Here is a 26,894-nt window from a genome sequence, read left to right as displayed (position 1 = left end):
TATGCGTCGATTCGTACTGGACTAAATTGTTTTACAAAATTATTGAAAGGAAAATCATGGACACAGCGCTAAGCGTTAGAATGTAATCGAAGGATGGTTAAAATAGGCTGCTTGTGGCGGTATAGTTGTTTTTTGGAATTGTCGGGCAAGTATTGAAAAATTTTTTTGGTGAATGACAGAATGGAAGTGATTAGTTAACAAAAGTTAGCTTATAGAACATATTATAATGCCTGCAACACATTGTTTTAACCGCCGTTCGGTTAATCCTCGACGAGCAGCACTGTGAACATCATTTTCCTTTCCATAATTACGAAATTCGACCAATTAACAGGTTGTTATATTGTAATTGATTGGAATTTTCTTCGCTGAACCGTTTCAAGTCTGCAAGTTATAGACATCTGAAGATTATAACATTTTCTCACTGAAAATTTCTCAATGTACTCTTTTTTCCTCCATTTGAATCTCCTTAACTTTCCAAAGACTCCATTTGGCCCCTTAACAACTCCAGATAACGTAAGAATAAAAATTAAAATATAAATCGGACCATTTTGATTTTCGGAGTGCAAACAATCAGCAACTTTCTATCAGAAAATTAAAAATGTTACCCTAAATATATTATCTATATGCATATGTGAATAATGTTTTTATCTTCTTTCCAAAAATTGGCTGCTTTATAAATATGTCTATCTTGTTTTTTGGGAGACGATAGGGATATTGAAAAATTTTGTTCATTATTGAATAATCCGTAGCAAATTTCGAAATGATGTTAGTTACTTCTTGAAAATTCATTTATGCTTAGGACCATGGTACATTTTCACAACTCGTTATAATACCTAAAATCAAAAATGTTGTCAACCGATCAATCGAAAGAGTGGGATGTTCGTTAAACGACATCAATTTTGTCCTCCTGGTATAATTAATAAACTCCAGCCTGTGGCACAAGTCAAAGTTTTCTGAGCTTACTGAAAAAGAAATTCTCGGTTAGATAATTTTCGAAAGCGTAAAAGGTGACAATAGTGATGGTGATAACAGCCTCCAAAATTTCGTCCCTTGTTAAAATGAATAAGTAAAATATTTTGGCATTTGCTAGAGTACCCAGTCCTTAGATTTACTAGTTTGAACTCTTAAAAAATTAAAAAAAAATTGTTTCTAAAAGAGTAAAAGAACAATCTTTTATTGTACTAAAAAGTAAAAAATAATGATAATGATAATTCTATGAGTCACTCTTACATGATTATTTGTAAAAGCTGGAGTCGTTCAATTTAAATTATCAAAGATGATTCGAAACACCTCAAGCTTTTACAAATAGTCAGGTATGAGTCAATCATAGAAATTATTATTATCAACTTTTTAGTACAAAAAAGCAATTTTTATTTTAATTTTTAATTTAAAACTAAAAAAAAGTATGTACAGAATGGCGCCCATATCTATACACCTAAATATATCGTTTTGGTAGTTAACTAATAAAAAAAATAACTTAGACAAAAGTTACAGAATTTGATGGAGTACATCATGTTTTTAAAAGCCAATTTAGATTCTAAACGGTAAGAGATGGAGTAACACTTTAAATTAGAAAGTTGATCCTCGTAAAACACGAATAATTTTTGTTTAAATCATTTTTTCGAAAAACGTTATCTTTTGAAGTAAATGGACTTAAAATATGTCACTATTGCATTTGTAATTTTTTTTCTAATTTAAAGAAACCCGAAGAACAAAGTCCAATTTGATGCCAGAACATGATGTCACCACTCAAACTCTTGTTTAAGTTATTTTTTGCCCATCCTGTATATCAAATATGATGAAGCGATGGGAAAATTAGGATTTGTTTTCCGTAAAAATGTATTTCCATCCGATTTACATATGTTATTCGTATTGTTATCAGCAAACATTTTCATTTGATACCCATATCATGAAAGTGCATAAAAAATAACTAGTCTGCCATTTTGCCCGCCATATTGGATTTAGAATGACGTCACTTAGTTAACCATACATTGTTATACAAACTAAACGTGCATGCAAAATTTCAACTCAATCGATTGAGGATAACTAACTGCTTTAATATTCAGTTGCAACATTTGATTTGAACACACATACATACAAACATTGCAAGTACAATAAAAGTTTGTAAAAATGAACTACGTCATTAGGGATATAAATCGGAACTACATCATTACTATTTATAGCCTTCCCATTCTTTCATCGCTACAAACTCCTAACTACAATTACAGATAACACCTAATATCATTCGAATAGTATAAGTTACATAACATCTAAAATATCTTGAAGTCATTGTATTAATAGTAAAATCGATTATTAAAAGCAACAGAGCCTGCTGCTTTGCAATGCAACGAACCCGATCCTACATATTATAGAAGTGAAATAACAAGATCGTTTTCGCAGGCATATACAAGGATAGTAGCTCGATGCGATGTAAATAGAATATTCGCGTCGAAACATATTATTACATGCGAAAGAGAGATAGGCCATGAATCAGGAGAGGCAAAAAGGGATGCATATTTTTTTCGATGTATGTATGTGTGTATATATTTGCCGCGTCAACGAAATAAGGGAGATAGATGTATATGTATAGATAGCATCGGGGTGTGAAACATGCGGGGGGAATGTTGTGAATTGAACATTTATGTGTGTGTGTGTGTGTGAGGGGAGCTTGATTTTCACCCGACGTGGTGCGTCGGTTTGTGTTTGTCTGTTCGTTCACATCGACGTCTATTGCTGTTAGTTTTTGCACATTTCAGTCTGTTTGTCTATTCGGTTGTTAACTGTATTATTATTGTATGACGAGACTCAAAACCCGTTGAAAAATTATTGATATTAAAATAGTGCGACCACGAAAGCAATTTTAGATTTTTTGTTGAAATTATTTGTGCTTTATTTTCAACTTTGATGATGACTTTGTTATAACTTCATGAATTTTCGATATCTGCCTCGCCTTTTGAAAATTAATCCAAATCGAAAAATTTTATTCTTACTTTTCGTCTTATATTGCCAAGTTATAACATAATTCAGCATCAAAAATGAAAAAAAAATTTGTGTCCCCACTACTGTGCTCATACATCCTTAATTAGTCGGTCACAACGTATTTTTTTTAGTTTTCAATAATATATTAAGGTTTTATCTATAATTTAAATAATTTTTTTTTTAATTCCCATCGACCAGTTGTGGAAACTTTATGAAAACATATCATTCATCTACGAAGTCATAAATTTTAAATGAAGTTTTTTACTTAAAATTGCCTTGGTTCTCGTGCATCCTTAATTCTGGAATGATTCTAACGCCACGATTTGTTGAGAAAAATAAGAAAAAAACTTGTCAATATTAGAATTAGAAGAAATCGCCAATCTTGAAAGTTAATTTTTATACAGGAGTTTCTGTCGAAGTCAGTAAATAACCCACAAAATTGTTGCAAATGGTAGATTAGCTTTGAAAATTTCCATTCAGCCACTGAAAATCTTAAGAAAACATAGATTAGGAAAACTCGGTAATTTGATAACTAATTCTAAGCCCACAAACCACTTAATGTTATTCTGAAGTCCCTTGGGACTTTTTACGGGTCCATAGCTGAATGCCATCACAAAGCACACATGGTCTGTGCTTTTCCAGCATTGAGGATTCTATTCCCGTTCTGGTGTACTTTTCTTCATATCAAATAGTAACGTCAAAAATGTATTTTAATTTTCTTAAATTTATCAGTTTTCAAAACTTAAAATTAAAAGGAAATTGATAACCACATGTTATTGATAAAAATCTTTAAAAAAATTACATTTCCGTTAATCAACTGTCACGATGTTATGGGAACAAGACGTTGAACATATTCTGGTATAAATAATGAAAACTTGTTTTCTTATGCTCGAATATTTGATTCTAGAAATAAAAAAATTTCCATTATATTTTTTATTTACATAGTCCTGGCTGAATTATCATTAAAACTCAAAGTAATTTCGAAAAAATATTTTTGAATAAAATGAGCACGCGGCTGTTCTACTTGTTAAACGAGTTAAAGGTATCATATAATGGACAATATTATGGGTATAAAATCAATCGCAACTCAGCCCCCAATATTAGTGTATGCAAGATGCTTTTTTAAGGTTACATATGCTTGAAACTCGATAAATAAATTTAATCGATCGGCATCGAATTTGCTCTAAGTTTTCAGGTTCAATTTAAACCTCACTCTGATTAGTAACTAACCAATATTAGATGAACGCTTTAAATTAGAAAGTTGTTCTTTATAAATACGCAAACATTTTTTTTTTTGAAAACAAATTTTTGTAAACCGAATAGTTTAGACAGTGATTGATAGCAAAACTAGCTTTTTGCGTGTTTGTTCATATAATTTGAACAAAGGTCTGTATAGAAAAACAAACCACTTTTATTGGATTTATTGAAAATTTTTTTTCGGAGTGTGCAGATTTCTCAAAAACAATTATATGAAATAACAATTTTGATATTTTCAGTCTATTTTTGTCTAAACTAGACGGTTTGCTGAAAAATGTTTTGAATAAAAAATGTTACTTTTTTAATCAATTACAACTTTCTATTTTAAATTGTTCATCTTTCGATTACCACTTATGAAGTAGAGTGAGCTTTTCATTGAGCTTGAAACCCTAGGCCAAGTTAAATGTCAGCGTAAGACGTGCGAATACACACCCAACATGTTTCGCTTGCATCCTTCGATAAAAGTTATTTTTCGAGTTTCAAGCATATGTTAACTTAAAAAAGAAAACCATCCTGTATATTTATTCTTTTTAGGAAACTTTGTAATCCTTGAAATTAAAAGTAAAATTAATACATATTTTAATTTAAATTTCTACACCATATCCCAACAACCGTCAGATAAAATTTCCATTCCTTAGTAGTTTAAGGAGGGCATCGTACTTCGAACATTAGACATCGTACATCGAACAAACCTCAAAATTATATATATAATTTCAAATGTTATTTTGTCCGTTTGTTTCGCACAGTAGTGCGACAAGACATATTGGCGTCGTACCTTACCGTTGTTGTCGGGCAACGCCCTCTACATAATCGTACGTATACACGCATACATCGATATCATTCATAGTTGGTACCTTTTTCATTCCATATGTGTACTATTGCGTTTGTTTTTATTATTTTAATCCGATAGTGGTATTTGAAGCCTAATTTTTGTTTCTTTGATGATGGGTATAAAGGAATTCGGAATGTTGAGAGGAAATGATAATCTTAGAAAAGAAAATTGAAGGTATTAAACAACCCATATGGTATACAGAAATAGGCAAACAAATTCTACATTTATAATTTTAATAGAACAAGTATAGATATTACTAGCAGAAAATTTCGTGCGAAATTTCAAATACCGGGCTTTAATTTTATTTTTATTCTATAAACTGTCTTGGAATTTCTCGGATGAAATTCGTATTTTTATAGAGAACTAGTCCCGATTTCCGATGTTCCTGCGTAAGTTCCAAAACTTTCTGGAAATTTCTATCATATTTTCAATACGATTTTAATCAACGCTTTGTTGATTCAAAAACTTTATAGATCAAGAAGTTTGTAATAAGGGAGCAGCCATTTACTACGTGACTCTGTCAAGAGGGGGAAGGAAGTAGTTCAAAAGCTACGCTCAGTACCTACTGTAAATGATTTGCAAAGGTACTTTTATATTTTATTATGAACGCCATATTATTATAATGCCGTAATGCCAGTGTTTCGGAAAATACAAAATGTTTTCTTGACTTCATAAAAAAACCTACATTCCATTCGGGGGGAAAAGATCATAGAAAAGGCTATGGTAGGCTACATAGAGGGGGGAATGGATTCCAAAGGGGCTGGAATTGACTCACGTAGTTTATGAACACTCTCTAAGTAATGTCTTGATATATATTTCTTTGACTTCTCATAGCTTCCACCATTTTGCTTATTATCAATGGGATACTAAAAGCCGTGACTAAGGGAGGCGATGAATTGAATGCGATTGCTTGTCTGTGATATTCTAGCTTTCAACCAGAGCGAGCGGTTTTTATATTATTGTTTTCTATTTGAGGGAAAAATAAGATCGCAATTTGTGCAAATAATTCGCTCCACACTCTGCGCAATCCATAAAATGATCAAATTTCATATTTGTTAGTCGTTGGTTGCGTATTAAGTGGAGGGTATTACTCGACCGCAGCTGTGTCTTATAATATTTGCAGTTAATCATCTGTTTTTTTTTTTTTAAATATGACTATTTTTCAATTCTTTACATGTAAATGGTATGTTCAATATTAAATTAAAATTATTGTAAAATAAAAATTAAATTCGTTGTAAATTAACATTATTTCTTATTAGAATTTGTTAGAAAATAGTAATAAAACGACAATGTAAACCTTATGCATAAACCAAACCATACACTTATATGCCCAATTATAAAATTATATTAATAAAATAGTGAATACCTAAGTAGTCCATTTCGGTTGTCCGTCTATCTGTCGACACGGTAACTCAAAAACAAAAAGAGATATCAAGCTGAAATTTTTATAGCGTGCTTACGATTTAAAAAGTAAAGTCGAGTTCGTAAATGAGTAACATAGGTCAATTGAATCTCGGGCCCGTAATACCTTTCTTGTAAACCGTTAGAGATCGCACAAAAGTTAAAATTTAAAATGTTCCTTATAAAAAAAGGAACAAGTTTTGTTTGAAACATTTTTTCGTAAACATCACTATTTACCAACGAGGGCGCAAATTATCAACGCTGTCTATGGTATTTCACCAATTAACAATCAATTGTTTGTTTTCACTTGTTTATTACCAATTTTCCTGTCTTCAGCGCACTTCTAGTTTTTATTACAATCAATTTATTTATATTTAGCATGCCCACTTCTCTAGACAGATCACCTTGCTACATTTTTTTATTTCGTGCAAGGACAATATTAAAAACATTTTTTAGTTATTCTTGTATTTTTAAAAACCTTATCAAAATCCTTGAGGAAATGCTATAAGGAAAAGTTATATGAATTATTTTAAATTTTTAAAGTATGAAATTATTTGCATGCAGAAAAATGCGTGTCATTCCGTTGTAAAAACAATTTCTTTTTTTATTCGTTTTTTGTTTCATTTTGTATTTTTTATTACATAAACGTTATTTGAGTTAAATAATTTTTCATTTATTTATGTATCAAATCGTGGAAGTTAATAATATTTTTTTTATTACTTTTGTGTTGCTTACTTGTTGTTTTCGCATGCTTAGCTTCAATATTTATGGAATAATACGATTATTTATATATTTTTTTTTTTAGATTTAGACTGTATTTTATGTTTTTATATTGAATTTCATTATTGAAATATTAAAAAAAAAAGATTTTTAACCTATTTTAAAAATAATTTATTTTTAGTAAAAAAAAAATTTAATTAATGTTGAACAATAGTGGACACTGAGTGGTTCGTAAAAATGGTTCTAAATATGAATACAGACTTGTTAATTTTTAATTTCGACTCGTTGATTTCGTATTTGACTTCACACATTACTCCATCGCGTTAAATTTTCAAAAAACTGTATATTTAAAATAGTAAAAATATGATTGAAAGAGCATGGAAATCTAAGAAATATCTAAATGGGTTTTATATGTTATTGGGCTTTAATTACCTTTGCAATGTTACCGATGTTTGATTTTATCGGATCATTTAACAAAAGATATAATTAACAATTCCAAAATTTTGTTGTCTTTGCTTTTGGAATTTAACGAATAAAAATATTCATAAAGAGAATATGTTTTTTAGAAGTTCACATCTTATAGAATTTTGGACGATATCCCGGAAAATAACAATCGATCAATCGTTCAAAAAAACCGACTTTTGTATTTTTGAGTTAAAATCACTTTTTTCAAAATTTTTAATCTCTAATTTTGTTAAAACTTAGGTTAATGAAGTAGAGAATAAACCAAAAAATTAAAAAATCGAGTTAATTTGATGATAACGAGTTAGTTTTTGAGATATCGTCAAAAATCCCATAACGAGCTTTTAAAGAAAGACTATTTGTCTAAAAAAATTGTAATAAAAAATACTTTTTAAGGGACAAGCGTTTATTGTACTAAAAAGTAAAAAATAATTTTATCTATGAGTCACTCATACCCGACTAATTGTAAAATCTTGAGGCGCTCAATTTGGAACGAAATGAATCGAAACGCCTCATCTACTCTACATGCCTAATTATTTTTCGATTCCTTATTGATATTAAGCGCCTCAAGCTTTTTTTTCAAATAGTCGGTTATGAGTGACTCATAGATAAAATTATTTTCTACTTTTTAGTACAATAAAAGCTTCTCTCTTAAAAAGTATTTTTAATTTTAATTTTTAATTTAATACTAATATATATCAAATATGGTGGAAGCGATGGGAAAACCAGGACGCCTCAACCTTACCATGCATTGCCATCCAAACTAAATGTGCATGAAAAATTTCAACTCAATCGGAAACCGGGAAGTGGATCAAATTTGACTTGCAGGTTTGATCACAGGCAGAAAACGGGACAGGTGAAACTAAATAAAAGCTTGTAATTATTCTAAAATCCTAGAAAAAAACTGAATCAGTTAAAAAAAAATTTTTTTGCAATTTGCTTACGCAGAAGCTGCTTACGACTATTATTAACAACACTACTTTTTCATAATAATGAGACGTTTTTTTCGACCACCGTGTATTTATAAAATTTTATTTTAACGATAAAACCAATAGATTTTAGCTACAATGGTTTATTATTAAATATTGTTTGTCATAGTTCTTCTTTGCTTTCAAATATTATTCAACATATCCATGGCTAGAGGGCCGATGAGAGGGGCTGGTAAATGAGGTGAGGTAGAAAATATAATGAACTAAAATTATAGCAAAAAATATAATATGTAGAACGCTGAACGAGTTTAATAAAGTATGTATGTGTATGATTATTAGCTTGAAATGGACGACTAATGCATCATCACCATATACACAACAAACATATTATACATAACTGGCGTCCGTCGATATGGCGTCGCCGTGTGGTCGATGGGTCGACGCTATTGTTATTATTATAAATGTGTGTAATTGTGTATGGTTCATACGTTATGACGCATTCCGTGTATCTACCTTTATAGAGTGCTCCAGGGATTCCTAATCTTGTTTTGTTTATTACGGTGGCGTAAAGTTTATTACACTTCCTCATGTGAACTTGGTTCAGTGTCTCAAGTTAATTATATACTCCATCCAATCCACATAAATTTCTTTAGGATGTAAGGAATTTGTGTTAGATATTAACTAATTTTTATAAGGCACATAGTTCCTAGAGTATCTCTTACTTAGGTTCTTCTGTCTACAATGCCTTCGTTTTTCAGGTGAATTAGCCTCAATATAACATTTAGGAAACTGTTAGCAGTCATACTGTATTTGTGTACAAGCTGGTGATAATTTATTATATTGTATTGTTGAATCTTTCTGAGGAAGATGTTAGCGTTCTTGCTGGTATGTATTATGGTTCCCAGATACATTCTTGCCGTAGAAGAATTTTTTCAGTTTTAAGTTTGGGGATTTCAGAAATAGAGAATATTTGGTAAAACTCTTCAAAAATAAGTAATTTTTAGCAATTGAATTTCTTTTTAAAACGTACATTGGGAATTTTCTTTTGAAATGTTTACAATTTTTGTTTTAAAAGAGAAGAGGTTATTCAAATAACAAAACGGCGCGATTCTAAGCGTCTTTTTAAGGCAGATAACTTTTAAGAAAAAAAATTTTATCAAAAAGTTTGATATATGGATCTCTTTTTCCAGTTTCTTGAAAACTATCTTCCTATCAAAGTTCATCAAGGCTAGGACAACGGCTTTGATGTGAAAAGGTATCATACTTAGCTTAGGAATCCCGTACACTGAGAAAAAAAATTCTTAATACCAACCGATATGTGGTTTTCGAATGTGATACAACTTCCGTACGGGATTGAGTGGTGAAGTTGACGCAAACGCATGAGTTGTTTGCATGAAAGTACTATACTGTCAAATTTCAAATATTGTTGTTTTGAAATGCAACATAGTTTTAAACAATCTTTTTTTGATTGGTTCTACCACTTATATATATTATAACAAAATACTAATGTGATTGTCACAACTACATGAGGTAACAACATAAAAGGTTTTGAATTTGTCAACTAGAACACTAACCGTAAATCGTCGATCGCTTTACTTTTTAAAGTAGAAGCTTTTACTGTTCTCTAAAAGGTAAACTTTCCCTGGAATGTCGAATTCTTCCCTCAGTTAATCGTAATTTTCCGTTGACTTGATAAATGATTTGGTCGAATTAAATAATATTTCTATAAGAAAGGTTCTTTTATACGTAGCAAATAAAACTAAATGATTCGAGGTCATAGGGTACTCAAGAAGTCCAATGGGCTCAAATTTATTCAGACTTTTTCCAAAGTTTCGTACTGAAATATTCTATACTTGCCTCCCAGGGGGCTTCTACTGATGTAACCACAGTTAAAGGTAAGTTAGCTTTAACCGATTACAATCTAGTTGTGTTTGTAAAGCTACATTTTAGGTCCACATATTCTGAGACATTCTGTAAAATTCGATTAAGTTCGTAGGTTAGTAACGAGTACAAATGTTATATTATTTATTGGATTTACTAAAACTAAATTCTCCTCATCATCAGGTGAAATAACTTTCATTGTATTATTTGTGTAACATTTACAGAACATAAATAGATGGGTAGACAGATAGACTAGAACAGCGGCCCACTTTTATTGTATGTGGTTAGGGTTAGTACCTAGTTTAGTAGTAACACAAATTTATTATTTTTGTGTACTAACGTGATGTAGTACATATAGGTAATATAGACTTTGTGACTAGACTTCGTGGTGACTACTATACTTTCATCGGCATTGTGGTTTGATGAAATTTAAAAGCAGAATCATTGTCACATATTTTATTTATAACATTTTTTTAAAAATTTTATATGAACTTAACATGAAAATTTATTGTTTCGATTTAACGATTCCGTACCGGTAGTGATAATCAAAATTTACAGAAGTAAAGTACTTATACATTATTTCTATAGTCTATTTTTCTGTTGGTCCGCAAAATCTTCCTTATTCCTTTACCAAATTCCATGATTTATTCTTCATTTTAAAACTTATCGTGCCGAATATGACGAAAATAGACCCACGATCTAAAAATATACCGCACCGATTTGGTGCGCACTGCCAAATTTCGCAACGTTCGATTTGATACTTGAACGCTTTATTAACTGACAAAAGGATATAGTTCTTATTTTAAGGGTGTTTTCGGTCTGTGGAAAATTTTTGAGAATGTTTAAAGCGTGAGATGCTCACAAGTTTTTCATTTTACAATCTAAGTGACTACTCAAAGCTCCAAAACAGGGCGATTCTATAAGGTTGAATTTTTGTTCGAGTTGAGACATAGTTATTGAATTAAATACCACAAGACACGAAAAAAATAATTAGGGCAGATATCTTTAAGAATGAAAATTCGGCCAAAAGGCTTGAAACATTGATCTCTTTTGTGATTTTAATAAATTTTTTTGTAGGACCAATCAATTAGTCAGCATTATTAATGCGCACTGCAGTGGGTCAAAATACGGCAATTTTAATATCTTTGGAAACCTTCAAATTGGTCAGGTGATATCATTTAATTATGCAATCTGGCCAAATAATGTGGTATGTAGTACCAAATTAAGTAAGTGCGGGGTCCTTGCCTATCAACAAAGAGTTTTTTTTAGTCCTCGTGAATCTACCCTCGATTTTTTCGTTTAAAATGGACCCTTATTAAGAAATTTGTCTGCATTGTTTATCTTTTTTAGTCAACAAGGATTCCACTCTTTTTTAACCTTCGTTAGTCCACCGCCTGTCCCTGTCACAGGCGCTTTCATTAAATTTTTCTAAACGCTGGGTCTTGGACCGCTGAATTGCGGGGGCTTGCTATATGACTAATCGAGTACTGGGTAAAAGCATAAAGTTGTGTTTTTTATTCTCTACAACATTAAGTACTTGATAAATTGATCAAAGAATTGATCGAGTTACTTTGATGAAAATATAAATTAATTACTAAATAAATTCATAAATTCTTTTTTTAATTAATAATAAAATGTGTAATTGTGGGCAAAAATTTTCAAAAAAAATCAAAACCTATGCGTCTTGAAATTATTGCGTAAGCAGCCATTTTGATTATGCCATTGCTGAAAAACATATTAGGTGAAAGTGAAGAATCGTAAATCGAACTTTTCATTCACTTATTTTTTCCTTAGTGAGATGTGAATTTATAGAACCTCGTATTTTTGGTTATTTCACACTTGATCATTTTTACCGTTTTATCGGTAGTAAAAATAAACCTATAAAGTTGGAAAATTATGATAAAAATTAATTATTTAGAATAATTTCCTTGACCTGGTACACATAGAAAAATAAAATCAATGACAGAAAACTTGTAGGAAAATTATTTGAAAATTGTATGTTTCATAAATTTTCTTTTCAATTAAAAAAATTTATTAACAATTTTTACTTTTTCTTTTAAAACATGTAATAATTGTGTTAATTACACTTGTATTACAAGTTTCGTAACCTTGTGAAATAATTTTTTTCTTTTTAAAAAGAGATTGGAAATTTTATTTCATATATAACATACATAACAAAATAATTCATCTTTATGCGTGTAATCTTCAAGATGTCAAGTTAAAGGTCTCAATAATATCAACTTGTATAAATAACAATAGATTTGTTTTTGTAAAAAAAGTATTTGCCTTGAAATTAAACTGATATGAGGAAAAAAATGCAAAAACAAATCAAGTAGATGGAATCTACTTGATTTACTGCGATTTACGAAGAATCTTTACGAAACCTGGTTTTTTAGAGTCGATTTCTTTCTTGACTTATTTATAGCTACAGGGGAACAAATTTTTCAGGCACAAGCCGTCAAGAATATGACGGCTCAAAAATAACAAGCTACTAGTTTTATCTGCCATGCATTGAAATCCGAAAAAAATTTAAATTTTAAAAATATTTCGACCATCTTAGAAAAAGTGTAATGGAAATGAAAACTGTTTCTTGTTCTCAATTTTTATGAAAATCATCGCAATATATTATAAGTGTGAAAGTAAAGTTGTTTGTTTGTTTGTTACGTTTTCGCGCAAAAACTACTGAATGGATTTGAATAAAAACTTTACAATAATATAGCTCATACATCAGGCTAACACATGAGCTATAATTTATAAAGATACCTACATTAAAAAAATTTAAATTATCTTTGATATTTCACTGCACCATCTAAGAACATCATTTTAAATCTAAATTAAATTTTTTTTTTTAAATTCTAAAGAGATACAATTTATGGCCATCTGTTGTGATATACTTAATGAATTATTACAATTTTGCATTTAAAAAAGAAATTGAAAACTGTTCATATATTTTATCTGTGTTAAAAAATTCTTACCCTTATTTAAAGTATTATGGATGAGGGATAAGTGAGAGCAAGAGATGTGAAGGCTTTAACGCAGTGGTCTTGACTTTTAAGCCCAGCGAAGCGGGTGGGAATCACACTAGTTTTAATTATTAAGTTAATTTTGACCAAAAAAGATATGAAATTGCTGTCAATTGGTTGGATATTTTTGCTCCCTGTAAATCTGATTTAGAGAACCACAATTCAGATAGTATAAAATGAAGTTTTCTTAAAATTTTACACTATTTCCTTTTCTTTTCTTCGAAAATTTTTTTCTTCTAAATTTAATGAAAATCATTTACTAAGAATAGTAAGAATTTTGATCGAAAAATTACATAAATCAGAATTATTTGGTCTATTTCAAGATATTACATTTTTAGTCGAATGAGTTACAAATTTATGTTCTATCAAGCTGATTAATCGAAAACCATAGTTTCATAAAAACAACGAAACAGAGTTATTAAAATAAATAATTCGAAACTCGCGAAATAAATTATACGAAAAATATTGCGAGTATTGTGTTTATTTCCATAACTATTCAACTCGAAATTAACATTTATGCATTCTTATGTGAATCAGATTTTAGCATTTTCATAATTTTCGCACGTTCAATTTAATCTTAAATGATATTTTTGTGGGGATAACGAGATATAATTTATCAATCGATTTTTGTCTGAGTTCACACGCCTGTCTGCAATCGCGTTTAAATTAATCTAAGATTAATTCAACCCAGTTTATAGTAAAAATGACACCCGAAACTTCACAAATACTGCCTTCAGAAATGATTTTGTACCTAGAGAAGAATGGGTGATGCCATACCTAATCCAATTATCTCCGTTAGTCAATCTTCGGCAACAAAATGTGTAAAAAAATTTGTAATTTATTGCAAAAACTTTAGTTAAAGTTTTTAGAACAAAAGAACGTAACTAAAATAAAAACAAAAGGTAGTTAATTTTGCATTATTATTATGATTATGGTGTGTGTAGGTGGTTGACGGTTAATAAAGAACCCTTCCTTACCCACCACTAAACCTAAATAAAATATAAAATACAAGACAATGTATGTTCTTATTAATTTCATGCATGATGAATTTACTAATACCGTGTGAATCTAATTTCTAAGAAATGTAATAAAATATACAAGAACGTTATTATAATATATAATTATTTTGAACGTTCCCTCCCTGTAGTCCTCTTATTACTAATTTTTTTACAATCGCGAGTAAAGAGATATTCATACTCATGTAATTTAGTGCATTATGGTCAAAAACTAGCTTCTGTATTATCTGTAGTATTTACAACAGCCAGACATATCGAAATTTGATCTAATATTTCACGAAATTGCAGATGGCAAGGGATGACTTCAAGTATTACGAAATTAAAACAAAGAGGTAGTTTTTAACGTGCAGTTCTACTTCTCAATTGTGCAGATTTTTCTATTTTTATGATTCCATTCTAACTGTAAATTTTATGTCCTGTATTATTTGTTCTTACTGATCATTAATTGACAATTTATTAAGGAGGTCCCCTCGCTTGGGGGGGGGGGAATAAATTGTGCACTGACTCGAAGTAAATTGTGCATTTTTTTAAAATTAACATTAGCTTCGAAATGATATCAAGAAAATATTGTCTTAAAGTATTTACTTGCTGCCTCAAGAACCAATTTTCCTGTTAGTACTTTTTTTAAGTTTATTATTTATTCCTTAATCACAAATTATAATTGTCTTTTCTATTTGCACCTCTAAAAGGAACTAAATGACCGATTATTGTGGTTCGCTCAGAAACCAAAAAAAAGCATGTTGTGAGATTGAATTGATATTTATAGAAATATATTTTTGAAGTTTTGAAGAAAGTTTTGAGTGTCGTTGAATTTTTCAACGGGCCTACGATTTTGTTTTTAATAACATTGTTTACTGTCATCGACAGTGTGTGTTTTTCGCTATTATATAAAATTCTAGTCTATCCGTCCGTCTGTCTGTATCTATGAACTTGGCAAACAACCCTTTTTTTTAAAATAATATTTGTATGTGTCTCCTCCACTCCGTGTATAAAGTCACGCATTCAGTCGCACCGCGCTATACACTTTTCTTTGAAAACTGTAATAATTTTAGATTATATTTAATAGTTAAATATAATATAAAACCCTTTCGCTGTTGCTAGTCGTGTAATAAGCCCTTTTCTTTTTAAAAATTAACAATCCCTTGTTATTTTGTATATGATATATACGTATATAAACTTGCGCTATTGTAAATAATCAACTTAATGGTTTCTTTCCTGTTTTAAATGATTTTTCTTTGATATTATTTTATTAATAATGTATTGTTACTGTTTTTTTGAAATATTTGAGTCGCCTGAAACAAAATCCATTTTTAAAAAAATTCAATGAATATGCGAGTGACTAAAAACTAGTGATGAGCGAGACCAAGACTCTATTTGACCATCTTTGTTTAACGAATTTAGTGTAACGGGCTTAGCTTTTTTGTTTTACTCATTGGTCTTGCAAGCCTTGTTTAGTCTCAAGTTTATAACGCTTAAAAATACTGATGCTACGAACAAAATATTCGTATAGGTGTCCATAAAATGAAATAAAGACTCCATTTCCGATTGTTTGGTTGTAGATACGATAACTCAAAAACAAAAAAAAATCTCAAGCTAAAATAACATACTAAGGATGTAAAAAGTGAGGCTGAATTCGTAAATAAGCAACATAGATCATTTGGGTCTTGGGTCCGTAGGACCCATCATCATGTAAACCGTTAGAGGTAGAACAAAAGTTTAAATGTAATAAATGTTCCTTGTAAAATTTTTTTTTTGAAACACCGTTTACTCTTTAGGACGCAAATTAGGACAAAATTTCGATGTCCGTGTTCTTAGAAGCTATAAAAGATAGGGAGTTGAAAATTGACAGGTAGCTTCAACCTAACACATACTATATAGTATTTCTAAGCTAATTTGAGCCCTCACGGGTTAACAGTGTTGTTTACGAAAAAATGTTTCAAACAAAAGTTGTTTATCTTTTATAAGGACTTTTGTACTATCTCTAACGGTTTATAAGATGAGTCCTACTGACCCAAGACCTTGACTTATGTTGCTTATTTACGAACTCCACTTTTTACGTCCTAAGCACGTTATGAAAATTTCAGCTTGATATCTCTTTTCATTTCGAGTTATCGTGCTGACAGACGGACGAACGGACAGACAACCGAAAATGGACTAATAATGTGATTTTATGAACATCTATACCAAAATTTTGTTTGTAGCATCACTGATATTCAACAATTTCGAAACAGAGTATTTCAACAATTATCTCAGTGAATTGTTTGTTTTCACTTGTTTTATGAACGCAATATTCTTACAATGCCCTAATGTAAGTGTTGCAGAAAATAGAAAATAGCTTTTTTTTAAAAAAACTACTTTCCATCCAACAAACGATCATAGTAAAAGCCACAGTAGGCTACATGGAAGGAAGGGGAGGGTCCAAAGAAGCTGGAACTAAGCTTATTTTATGGACGCTCCCTTACAAGGAATTTTCGTATTTATATATGTGAGATTCTATTACAAACTTTCCAATCCACTTCATATTTTCAAATGACTAATAAATTAAGTCTAAAATATTTTTATTTTTTCTTATTGCAGTGGTTTAAATTTCCAAGATTTAATGGTACGTCAAGGTGCTATCGATTCTCCACCAAAAACACCATTCATCTTAGGCTTTGAATGTGCTGGTGAAATTGAACAAGTTGGAGAAGGTGTTGAAAACTTTAAGGTAAAAAAATACATTTTATTTTTTTTATTTTTAAATTTGATCATAAATTTTCATCGTAACAAGTAGGTTATAGTTATAATAAAAAAAGAAAACTCGGAAAAGTTATATACTTTTCGACTTCTGTGGAAAGGTAAAGATGGGCTATGAAAAACATGAAAAATACAGGAGTAGGAACAGAAGTATGGGGTGATTGTGTTGAGGGAAGTCATTTAATGGTCAGAAATAAAATACTCTTGAGACGACACGACTGACATGAACAGTAGTGTTGTTCATGCAAAGATACTGTGTGACCTAACTCGGAAATTTAATTAAATTAGATCTGTTTTATTTCTTAAAAAATCCAAAGTTTGTATAATTTTGCAATACGAAGAACGTTATTATCTTTGATCAGAGTGGTTAAAAACTGGGAAAATCGGAAAATATTAGGGAATAATATCGATAATGGAATTTGAAATATCAAAAAAAATCTTGTATTCTGACTTGTGAAATGACAAAGAAGCTTCTAAAAGTTTTTACCGATTCTTGATTTATAAGTATTTCTTGAGATACCCCCGAAAATCTATCAAAAGAAAAGAGATTAATATATTTGGGCGATACCTTAGAAAATATTCTACCAATCGTCAAATGAACCGGATTTATGTATTTTTAGATCAAAATTATCTCATGCCGGGTGGATGGTTTTAATCTATTATTGCTAAGAACTCGTTTTGTAGTTAACCAATCAAAAAATAACTTAGGCAAAAGTTGCAGAGTTGGTTCTGACATCAGATTGGACCTAATTTTCCGGGTTTATTTAGTAGCCAAATAAGATCCTGAAAGGTAAGAGATAATACAAAACTTAAAATTAGAAAGTTAATTCTCATAAAAAACGAGCACTTTTTATTTAAATTATTTTTTCGAGTTTTCAAAGGCAATCGACGAAATTCGGTTGTGTCCATGATTTTGACCTGAAAGATTTGAAGATGAGTTTCAAGGTCATCAAAGTGACCTTGATCTACAAATAATCGTGAAAGTTTACCTGGACTTAAAAGTTATCAACACAGACGAATCGCCTTTCTTGTCCTTAATATCTTTTGTAAAGACATTTTTCTAAAGCTAGCGTATTTTCCTTCGATTAAATGCAGTAATGGCATAGTTTTAAGTCGCATTTCTTCCGAAAACTAACGATTTTCGAAAGATGTATTAAAATGTTACTTTTTTTTAATGAGGGTTAACTTACTAATTTAACGTGTTATTCTATCTCTTACCTTTTAGGATCGAAATTAACTAATAAAGCAACACGAAGAACTAGGTCCAATCTGATGTCAAAACATGATGTCCCCCATCTAACTCTGCAACTATCTAAACTATTGTTTTTGATCGGTTAACTATAAAACGAGTTACCCATAATTGATTAAAACGGTCCACCCTATTTCGAATCAAAAATTTTTTTCGATTTTGTACCTAAAAAAATCCCAAAAAATCTATACATATTTTTAAGGTCTTAATTCGATAAACTCAGTAGACATGATACTTTGAACTAAACAAATACATTCTTGGGAGTTTAAGATAAAACAGACCTGTTAAAATATGTACTAATTTTGTAGTACACCTTGTAATAACGATATGACGTAAACTCTTATATTTGTGGATTTTTTTTTGCTTCGTTTTGGTGAAAATGTCGAAATAAATAGTTAATTTTATATATATATGTATGAACATAGTAATAAAACAACAGGTCTTTGGTGTATCCAAAAATACGTTGTATAAATTTTCATTTCACTGAGTGTTTTTTTATATTTTCTTTTCATTTTCCTGATAGAAAAATCTATTTTATTCCCTACCTCGAAAAATGCATATTAATCAAAATAATTGTTTTTTATATGCACGAAACATTATGCACCTTTTTTTGTAGAAAACGAAATCGTTTAAGGTTATACGAGCACGTCTCGTTATCATATAAAGTAATTTTGAATTGTTAAGGTAGTACCAGCATGAAATCACTTTTCGACAGATTTGGCCGAATTTTTTTTCTCGGGTTTATAATAGCTTTATTTATGAATTCCTAAAATTTCATAATTTTTGACCGTTTAGATCGCGAGATATTTAAAGACAAAGTTCGCGATTTTGAGGGTCATGTCCCATTTATAGCATGTAAAATGTCCGGTCTCTCCAACTATTTTTTATGATATTATTATATATTGAAGAAAAAGTAGAAAAAAATGTTTATACAATAAAATTCTAAAAAAAAAATTTAGAAATTAATTTTCACTTTCGAGATATTAATTTTATTAAGGTTTATGCGTTAGTGGAAGGAGTTATTATTTATAAGAAATAATTAATGATAAACACAATTTTATTTGATACGATTAATTTAATTTAAACAGATTAGAAATTACATAAATTGAACACATGTCAAATACTGTATCATATAAACACACTTGGTTACTATGAAAATAATTTTAAAATTTATTAGAAAGATATCTATTAGAAAGAGTAAGGAAAACTAATACTCTAATCACTAGATCAATCAATATATGACGGACGAGTTTGGTGGAAAGATTTGAACTCTAACACTCCCCTCTCAAATCGAACGTCATCAGAGTCTGTCAATTAGTTTTAATCCTAATTTTTGTACACATTTCTCATGACTAGTACGACATAATGGCTTAGTTAAGACATCTGCAGTCATCTCTTGAGTTGGAATATGTTGAACATCCACTAAGTTGTTCTTTATTGCACTCCTGATGAAATGATATCTTATATCAATGTGTTTCGTCCTCTTATGAAACATAGGATTATTGGCTATACATTCAGCGCCTCTGTTATCAGTATAAAGTCTGATATTGCTGAGTTCTTTTAGGCCAATCTCAATCATTAAGCTTCGAAGATGTAGAGCTTCTTTGAAAGCTTCTGCTAGGCTAACATATTCAGCCTCTGCTGTAGATAATGCAACTGTTTGTTGCTTCTGAGATCTCCATGAAATAGCTGCGTTGCTCAATATGAAACTATACCCAGAAAATGAGCGACGATCTGCAGGATCATTTCCCCAATCAGCATCAGAATAGCCAACAATTGAATCATTTGACTTAGTATATACTAAACCCAAGTCTTTGGTTCCAGCTAGGTATCTTAGGACTCTTTTTGCCTTTACAACATGATACCTTTTAAAACAGGTCGTGAATTGTGCCAATCTAGCTACAGTATTCGATATATCAGGTCTTGTAGCTACTGATAAATACATTAAAGCACCAATAAGTTCACGATAAGGAAATTTTTCTTGAGAATTATCAGCTGAGTCTTCTTCGACATCCTCATATACTTTTAATTCAGACGGAGTCGAAACCTTATTGCACTGGCTCATACCAAAACGTTGAAGAATATCTAGGATGTAGCTTCTTTGTTGTAGCACCACTTTATCTTTGGTTTGTGTTATTTCAAGTCCTAAACATGACTTTGCTAATCCAAGATCTTTAACTTCAAATGTTTCTCCTAGACCTTGTTTAATTTCTTCAATCCATCTGACATCTTTTGAAGCAATTAAAATGTCATCTACATACAATAGTAGAAACAATACATCACTATTGCGTTGAGCATAATAAAGGCATGGTTCGCCACACGTTGGAGTTAATCCAATTTCTTTCAACCTTTTATCAATAGCTTCATTCCATTTTCTTCCACCTTGACGAAGACCATATAAAGCTTTGTTGAGTTTACAGGCATCACCACCATCCTTTATAGCTTTTAAAAGTTTCTTAGCTTTGAACTTCATATTTTGATCATTACCTTGATTAATTCGATGAAGCATTTGTTCCAACATATCTGGCATTTCCATAATAACTTCTTCATCGAGTTGACCATTCAGATAAGCAGTAACTATATCAATTTGATGCACCTGAAGGCCATATCTAGCGGAAATAGCCATTAACAGACGAATAGACTCTAGTCTTGCTACTGGGGCAAACGTTTCGTGATAGTCAACTCCAAATCTTTGACTGTACCCCTTAGCAACTATCCTGGCTTTGTAACGATCTATATTACCGTTTGGTAGATACTTCTTTGTGAGGACAACGCGAGATCCAACTATATTTTGTCCTTGGTTGTGTTTGACAATATCAAATGTATCATTTTTGATCAAACTCGTTACTTCAGCTTGAATTGCTCGTTCCCAGGCTTCTTTTTCGTCACTATTTAAAGCTTCATTTATGGAAACTTCTGCTACACCAGCAAATAGCTCATCAGAATCATTATCATTATCATTATCATCATTATCAACATTATCATCATTATCAACATTATCATCACCAACTTCACCATCTGGAATACCCCCATCACTAGTTTGTGATTTGCTAAATATTTTTCTTGGTCGGCCTCTGAAACCTGTACGTAAAAATCTAGGTCTGCCACGACCCCTTGGAGGTTGCTGATTTAATGGTGCAGATCTTGGTGTTTTAGATTGACTAGACGGGCTGCTACTTGATTTACTTATCTTCGGACTTTTCTTCGGGCTAAGTCCTTGCTTATTTGTAGTCTCAACAGACTGTATCACATTATCACTGCTTGATGAGGCATCTTCACTATCTTCATCTTCATCATCGACGAAATCTACCAGTTTTTCTTCTTTAGACAACTCTAAATTGTCTTTTACAAATTTAACATCTCGAGCAATCACAGTTTTTCTGGCATCAGGTAACCACACCCGGAATCCTTTTGCTTCACGTGGATAACCTATAAATATACCTTTCGTTGATCTCGGAGCAAGCTTATCTTTAGTTGGAAGCTTGTCTAACACATATACCGGAGATCCAAAAATATGTAATTCAGATAAATCGGGTTTCCTTCCTTTCAACTTCTCATATGGAGACATTCCACCCAGAGCAGACGTTGGCGATCTGTTACGTATATAACAAGCTGTGGCTACAGCATCAGCCCAAAATGTCTGGGGAAGTTTTGATTGCAGTAACAGACATCTCGCCATCTCAATAATAGTACGGTTAAATCTTTCTGCGACTCCATTTTGTTGAGGCGTATGTGGAATCGTAAGCCGACGTTGAATACCATATCTCTTAAGTAGACCATCAAATTCATTACTCAGGTACTCTTTACCGTTGTCTGATTGGAGATATTTAATTCTTTTCCCAATCTGGTTCTCCATATGGCTCTTATATTGGTCAAACGCCGAAATTACTCCACTCTTTCGTCCTAGGAGGTATACTTCCGACCATCTAGAGGCATCATCTATAAATGAAACAAAATATTGAGCCCCATTTAGCGATTGCACTCGCATTTTACCAACAACATCTGAGTGTACGATTTTTAACAGCTCACTGCATGGTGATTTACTCTTCGTGTATGGTAGACTGGTCATCTTTCCTCTAATACAAATGTCACACTCAGGAATCTCAATCTTTCCAGCATCTAGACCTATGGTATCTTTGATTATTTTTGTCACATCTTTGTAGTTTAAGTGACCCAATTTCTCATGCCATGATCGTAGATCATTTTGACTAACATGAGTAGATACCTTAGCAAACTGGGAACTCTGTGAAAGAAAATATAAATTATTCTTTCTAATTGCACTGAGTCTTACCCTACCTTCTTGATCCATAATTACAGCAGAATCTTTGGTAAAAGTGACACTATGACCACTATCAGTAATTTTTGCAACTGATACCAAATTAGATCTAAGATCAGGAACAAATAAGGTATGTTTTAATTCTACCACCTTTGGATATCCATTATTATGCAAAGGTATCACAACCTTTCCTGACCCTTGTACATCTGTTGACGAATTACTGGCTAAATGTAGTTGTCCACCGACTGATTCTTTCCAATCTTCGAACTTGGTTCGGTCATTACACAAATGACTAGTACACCCACTATCTAAAATCCATGGTTCATCTGATATTAAATTACATTGATTGTTAACTCGAGAAACAGCTCCAAAGCACACAGCGTATGACTCATCTGCTGTATTTGCTGCCTGACTTCTCTGACCACGTCTATTGGAATTATTATTTCTCCTTGGTTCCTTACAATCTGGTGATTTGTGACCAGGAGCTCCACAATTATAACACTTTATATCACGATTTTTATTTGGTTTACTATTGCTCTTATTAAACTTTTTGAACCTAGTTGCCTTATTATTATTTCTGCTAGCCATAGCACCTGCTGCTTGTACCACTTCATTACTATTTTGTGTGTCAGCATGTTCTAAGATTTTTGTTTTTAGAATATCAGCTGATGGCAATTCATCACGAGCTTCTATTTCCAATCTAAACTGCTCAAAACTAGCAGGCAAGCTGTAAAGCAATGCAATGGACACAACATCTGGATGAAAATTAATTTTCATAGCAGCCAACTTATCTAAGGCACCGAAAAATCGTCGAATGTGTTCTCTCACATCACCTCCTTCTTGAAGTTTAGTGAATAACAAAGTCTTCAATAACTGTACCTTCTTCAAAGGACCTTGAGGTGCAAAAACACTAGCTAATTTAAGCCAAACCTCTCTGGAAGTCTCACAATCTCCAACATGATGCAATTCATCTGCTCCAATAGACAAAATTAGATCTGCTTTTGCTAGTTGGTCTTTTTCAATCCACTGATCACGTTCAATTTGCCTCGTGGCGGCATCAGCTCCAGTTGAGCATGATGGAATAACTTTTGTACCATCAACATAGCCCCAAACACCATTTTTCACTAGCAAAGCTTGAGCATGAATTTTCCAGGAATCATAATTGTCCTTTTTCAGCTCACAGATCTTAATTATACTCATAATTAATTTCTTATAAATTGACGGCACGTGTTAGTGTAACCTTAATTTTCTCACTTCAATTTTGCATATAATTAACTGACCACTGGGCCCATAACCTATTAAGGTTTATGCGTTAGTGGAAGGAGTTATTATTTATAAGAAATAATTAATGATAAACACAATTTTATTTGATACGATTAATTTAATTTAAACAGATTAGAAATTACATAAATTGAACACATGTCAAATACTGTATCATATAAACACACTTGGTTACTATGAAAATAATTTTAAAATTTATTAGAAAGATATCTATTAGAAAGAGTAAGGAAAACTAATACTCTAATCACTAGATCAATCAATATATGACGGACGAGTTTGGTGGAAAGATTTGAACTCTTAACAAATTTTGACGTAAATTGATCGAAATTGGGACGTTGGCATAATTATTTCCCATTTTAAACGGTCAAAATTTCTGAAACTTTGGGAATTAATAGTAATAATGCTTACTATTAATTCCCCAAATTCTTAAATTTAATTTTTCGTTAAATTCTGTCGAAAAAAAAAAATGTACCATTGCTTTAACATAGAAACTGCAAATACCATGCTGGAACTACGTTAAAACAAAGTTAATTTTGGTACCTAATGGCCATTGGCAGGTGGTTAGTGCAGCCTTTAAAAATCTGCTAAAATTTCTGTTTTTTAAATCTTTTTTGGATGCACGATACCAAGACAATTTTGGATAAAAGGCTTGATATTTTTTATATGAAGTTAGACTAAGGCTAAATCAATTCCGAGAATTTTAGGAGTAGGGGGGGGGGGTATTACCCGACTATTTAAATAAATAAATGACTTCAAAAATAGGCATATTTAACATTGCTCTTATGGGAAAAACCGTAGATGGATTATATATTTCATAGATTATTTTCAATTTTGATGGTGAATTATGTTATAACTTGACAATAAGACGAGAAATAATAATAAAAATTTTCGATATCTGGAGTAATTTTCAAAATATCGAAAACTGAAAATTTAATTATTGAGCTTTTGATATTTCGAAAACCAAGGCAGGTTTCGAAAATTTTTATACTTATTTATCGTCTACATTCATGAAGTTATAACAAAATTCTTCATCAAAGTCGAAGATAAGATACAAATAATTTCAAACACAAGTTTTAGTTATACAAATTATAATTGGCGTTTATTCGATCGAAGTAATTCTCTTCGACTCTAGAAACTTCGTGCGGCTATAACCTGACGGATGTTGATATAGACGCGGCTCTGAAGAAAACTCCAAAAAAAGAAATTCAATGGCGCATTCTTGGTTGAATGCACACTACAATAATATACACGTCTTACCCTATCTTCTGTTGTTAAAGTTTGATCGTTGATGCAAATTTTTCACCCACTAAAATAATTAAATTGGCCCAAAATCTTCTTGTGAAAGTCGTAAATATTCAAATAATTTTAGTATGATATGATTTAGTTTTTATAAAGAATGTATTTTAAATTTTCCAGACAGGAATTAGATTGTCTAACAAAACGCATCCAACGTTTGTCAACGCAACCGCTCTCAGGTACAGGAAGTACCCCATTCTTATCAAATTTCAGCAGGGAAAGAATTATCCGAAATGCATTCGTTCACTCTCAAAATCGTTGCCAGATTTCGTATCATGTCTTAGTAGTATAATTCCCTTTCCAGAAAAATAAACTTTCTTTCGATATAAAAGGGTACAAAATTATGTAATTAAAGCTATTTTATTACCAAAGTTAAAATAATTCTTAACAAGTAATGTAAAACTTGTTTTAAAATATCTCCCAAGACATTACTCTAAACAGGGGAAATGAGGGATAAAAGCATAAATAAATAAATTATGTTCTTACAAATTGGTGTAAAATTACCACTTTTATTTGGTTAATGAATAATTTTAAAAAATTTTTAAAATTCCTTGAGTTTAATTTATTTATAATTTGAGAACCATATTTGTCAAGCTATTTTAAATAAAATCCGATAATATGTATTATTTTCTTATAAAAATTGTTATTTGAATATTTTGAATTAATAATTGAATAAATAAAAAATAGAACACAAACGGAAATTTACCATAAACGCCAAAACGGAACCCTTTTAGTTTTGTCATATCCATTAGTCCATTTATTCGATTTTTATAAAATTGATATACGTTAAATAGCTCTTCAAAAATGCAAATTTTACCGAAATGACAAATAATTTTTTTTACAATTTCTTCAATTTTGTAGATACCTGATTTTTTGGATTTTATCGGTAGGCTTAAAAAGACACTCTGATAGACTCTCCTTCGATAATTAAGTAGAAACTCGGACATGTGAAAGTTCTCAGGTTGTGAAATTCTGAAGTTGTAAAGATTCTTAGAAATTCTGCCTTTTCGAAACATATCAATTAGCCGTATTGACTATTTACGACCAAATACATAATCTTTCATTTACAATAAGGAAAGAGTATGTAGTCGTATATAATCGATATAGGATTAAAGTATTTCCAGATGTGTCGATAGATTTGGCCTTTTTTTTAGACTTAGAATAATGTTTGCTGTGGAATCTCGAATTTGCTGAATTTTTTGTCGTCCAGATCACGTGATAATCAACTGCTAAGTTCGCGATTTCCCCATTCAAAGTATGCAAAACTCATCCTGTCTTTCCAGCTATTTTTTACGAAATTAAAATATTCTCTCACAGAATTTAAAAAAAGTAGAACAGTTAAAAGAAGGAATGCTTTTATAATAAAATTTAAAAAAACATCTTTTTTATTTTCATTTTCATTTTTGAAATATTAATGTTGATCTAAATTGGTCAAACTTGAGAACGTAGGCATAATTATCTCGTGTTTTAAACGACCAAAATTTCTGAAACTTTTTTTAATAGTAAGCCCTATTAAGTTCTTAAGTCTAATTACTCGTTATCTGTCGAAAAAAAAT

The 26,894-nt window shown here is 31.0% G+C and overlaps 1 protein-coding gene across 1 annotated transcript in view; it reads left to right on the top strand.

Moving 5' to 3' along the window:
* The window catches only part of LOC123301473 (synaptic vesicle membrane protein VAT-1 homolog-like), a 74,378-nt gene that overhangs the window by 26,966 nt on the left and 20,518 nt on the right, over nucleotides 1-26,894 (top strand). Inside the window, exon 2 of the mRNA XM_044884213.1 lies at nucleotides 17,078-17,207. Within this exon, the coding sequence (XP_044740148.1) occupies nucleotides 17,078-17,207 (130 nt within the window). The remainder of the gene's footprint in view (nucleotides 1-17,077; nucleotides 17,208-26,894) is intronic.

This window comes from Chrysoperla carnea, chromosome 5 (assembly GCF_905475395.1).
Source record: "Chrysoperla carnea chromosome 5, inChrCarn1.1, whole genome shotgun sequence".
NCBI lineage: Eukaryota > Metazoa > Arthropoda > Insecta > Neuroptera > Chrysopidae > Chrysoperla > Chrysoperla carnea.
Note: the sequence above shows the minus strand (reverse complement) of the source record. Positions and strands in the feature narration are given on the sequence as shown.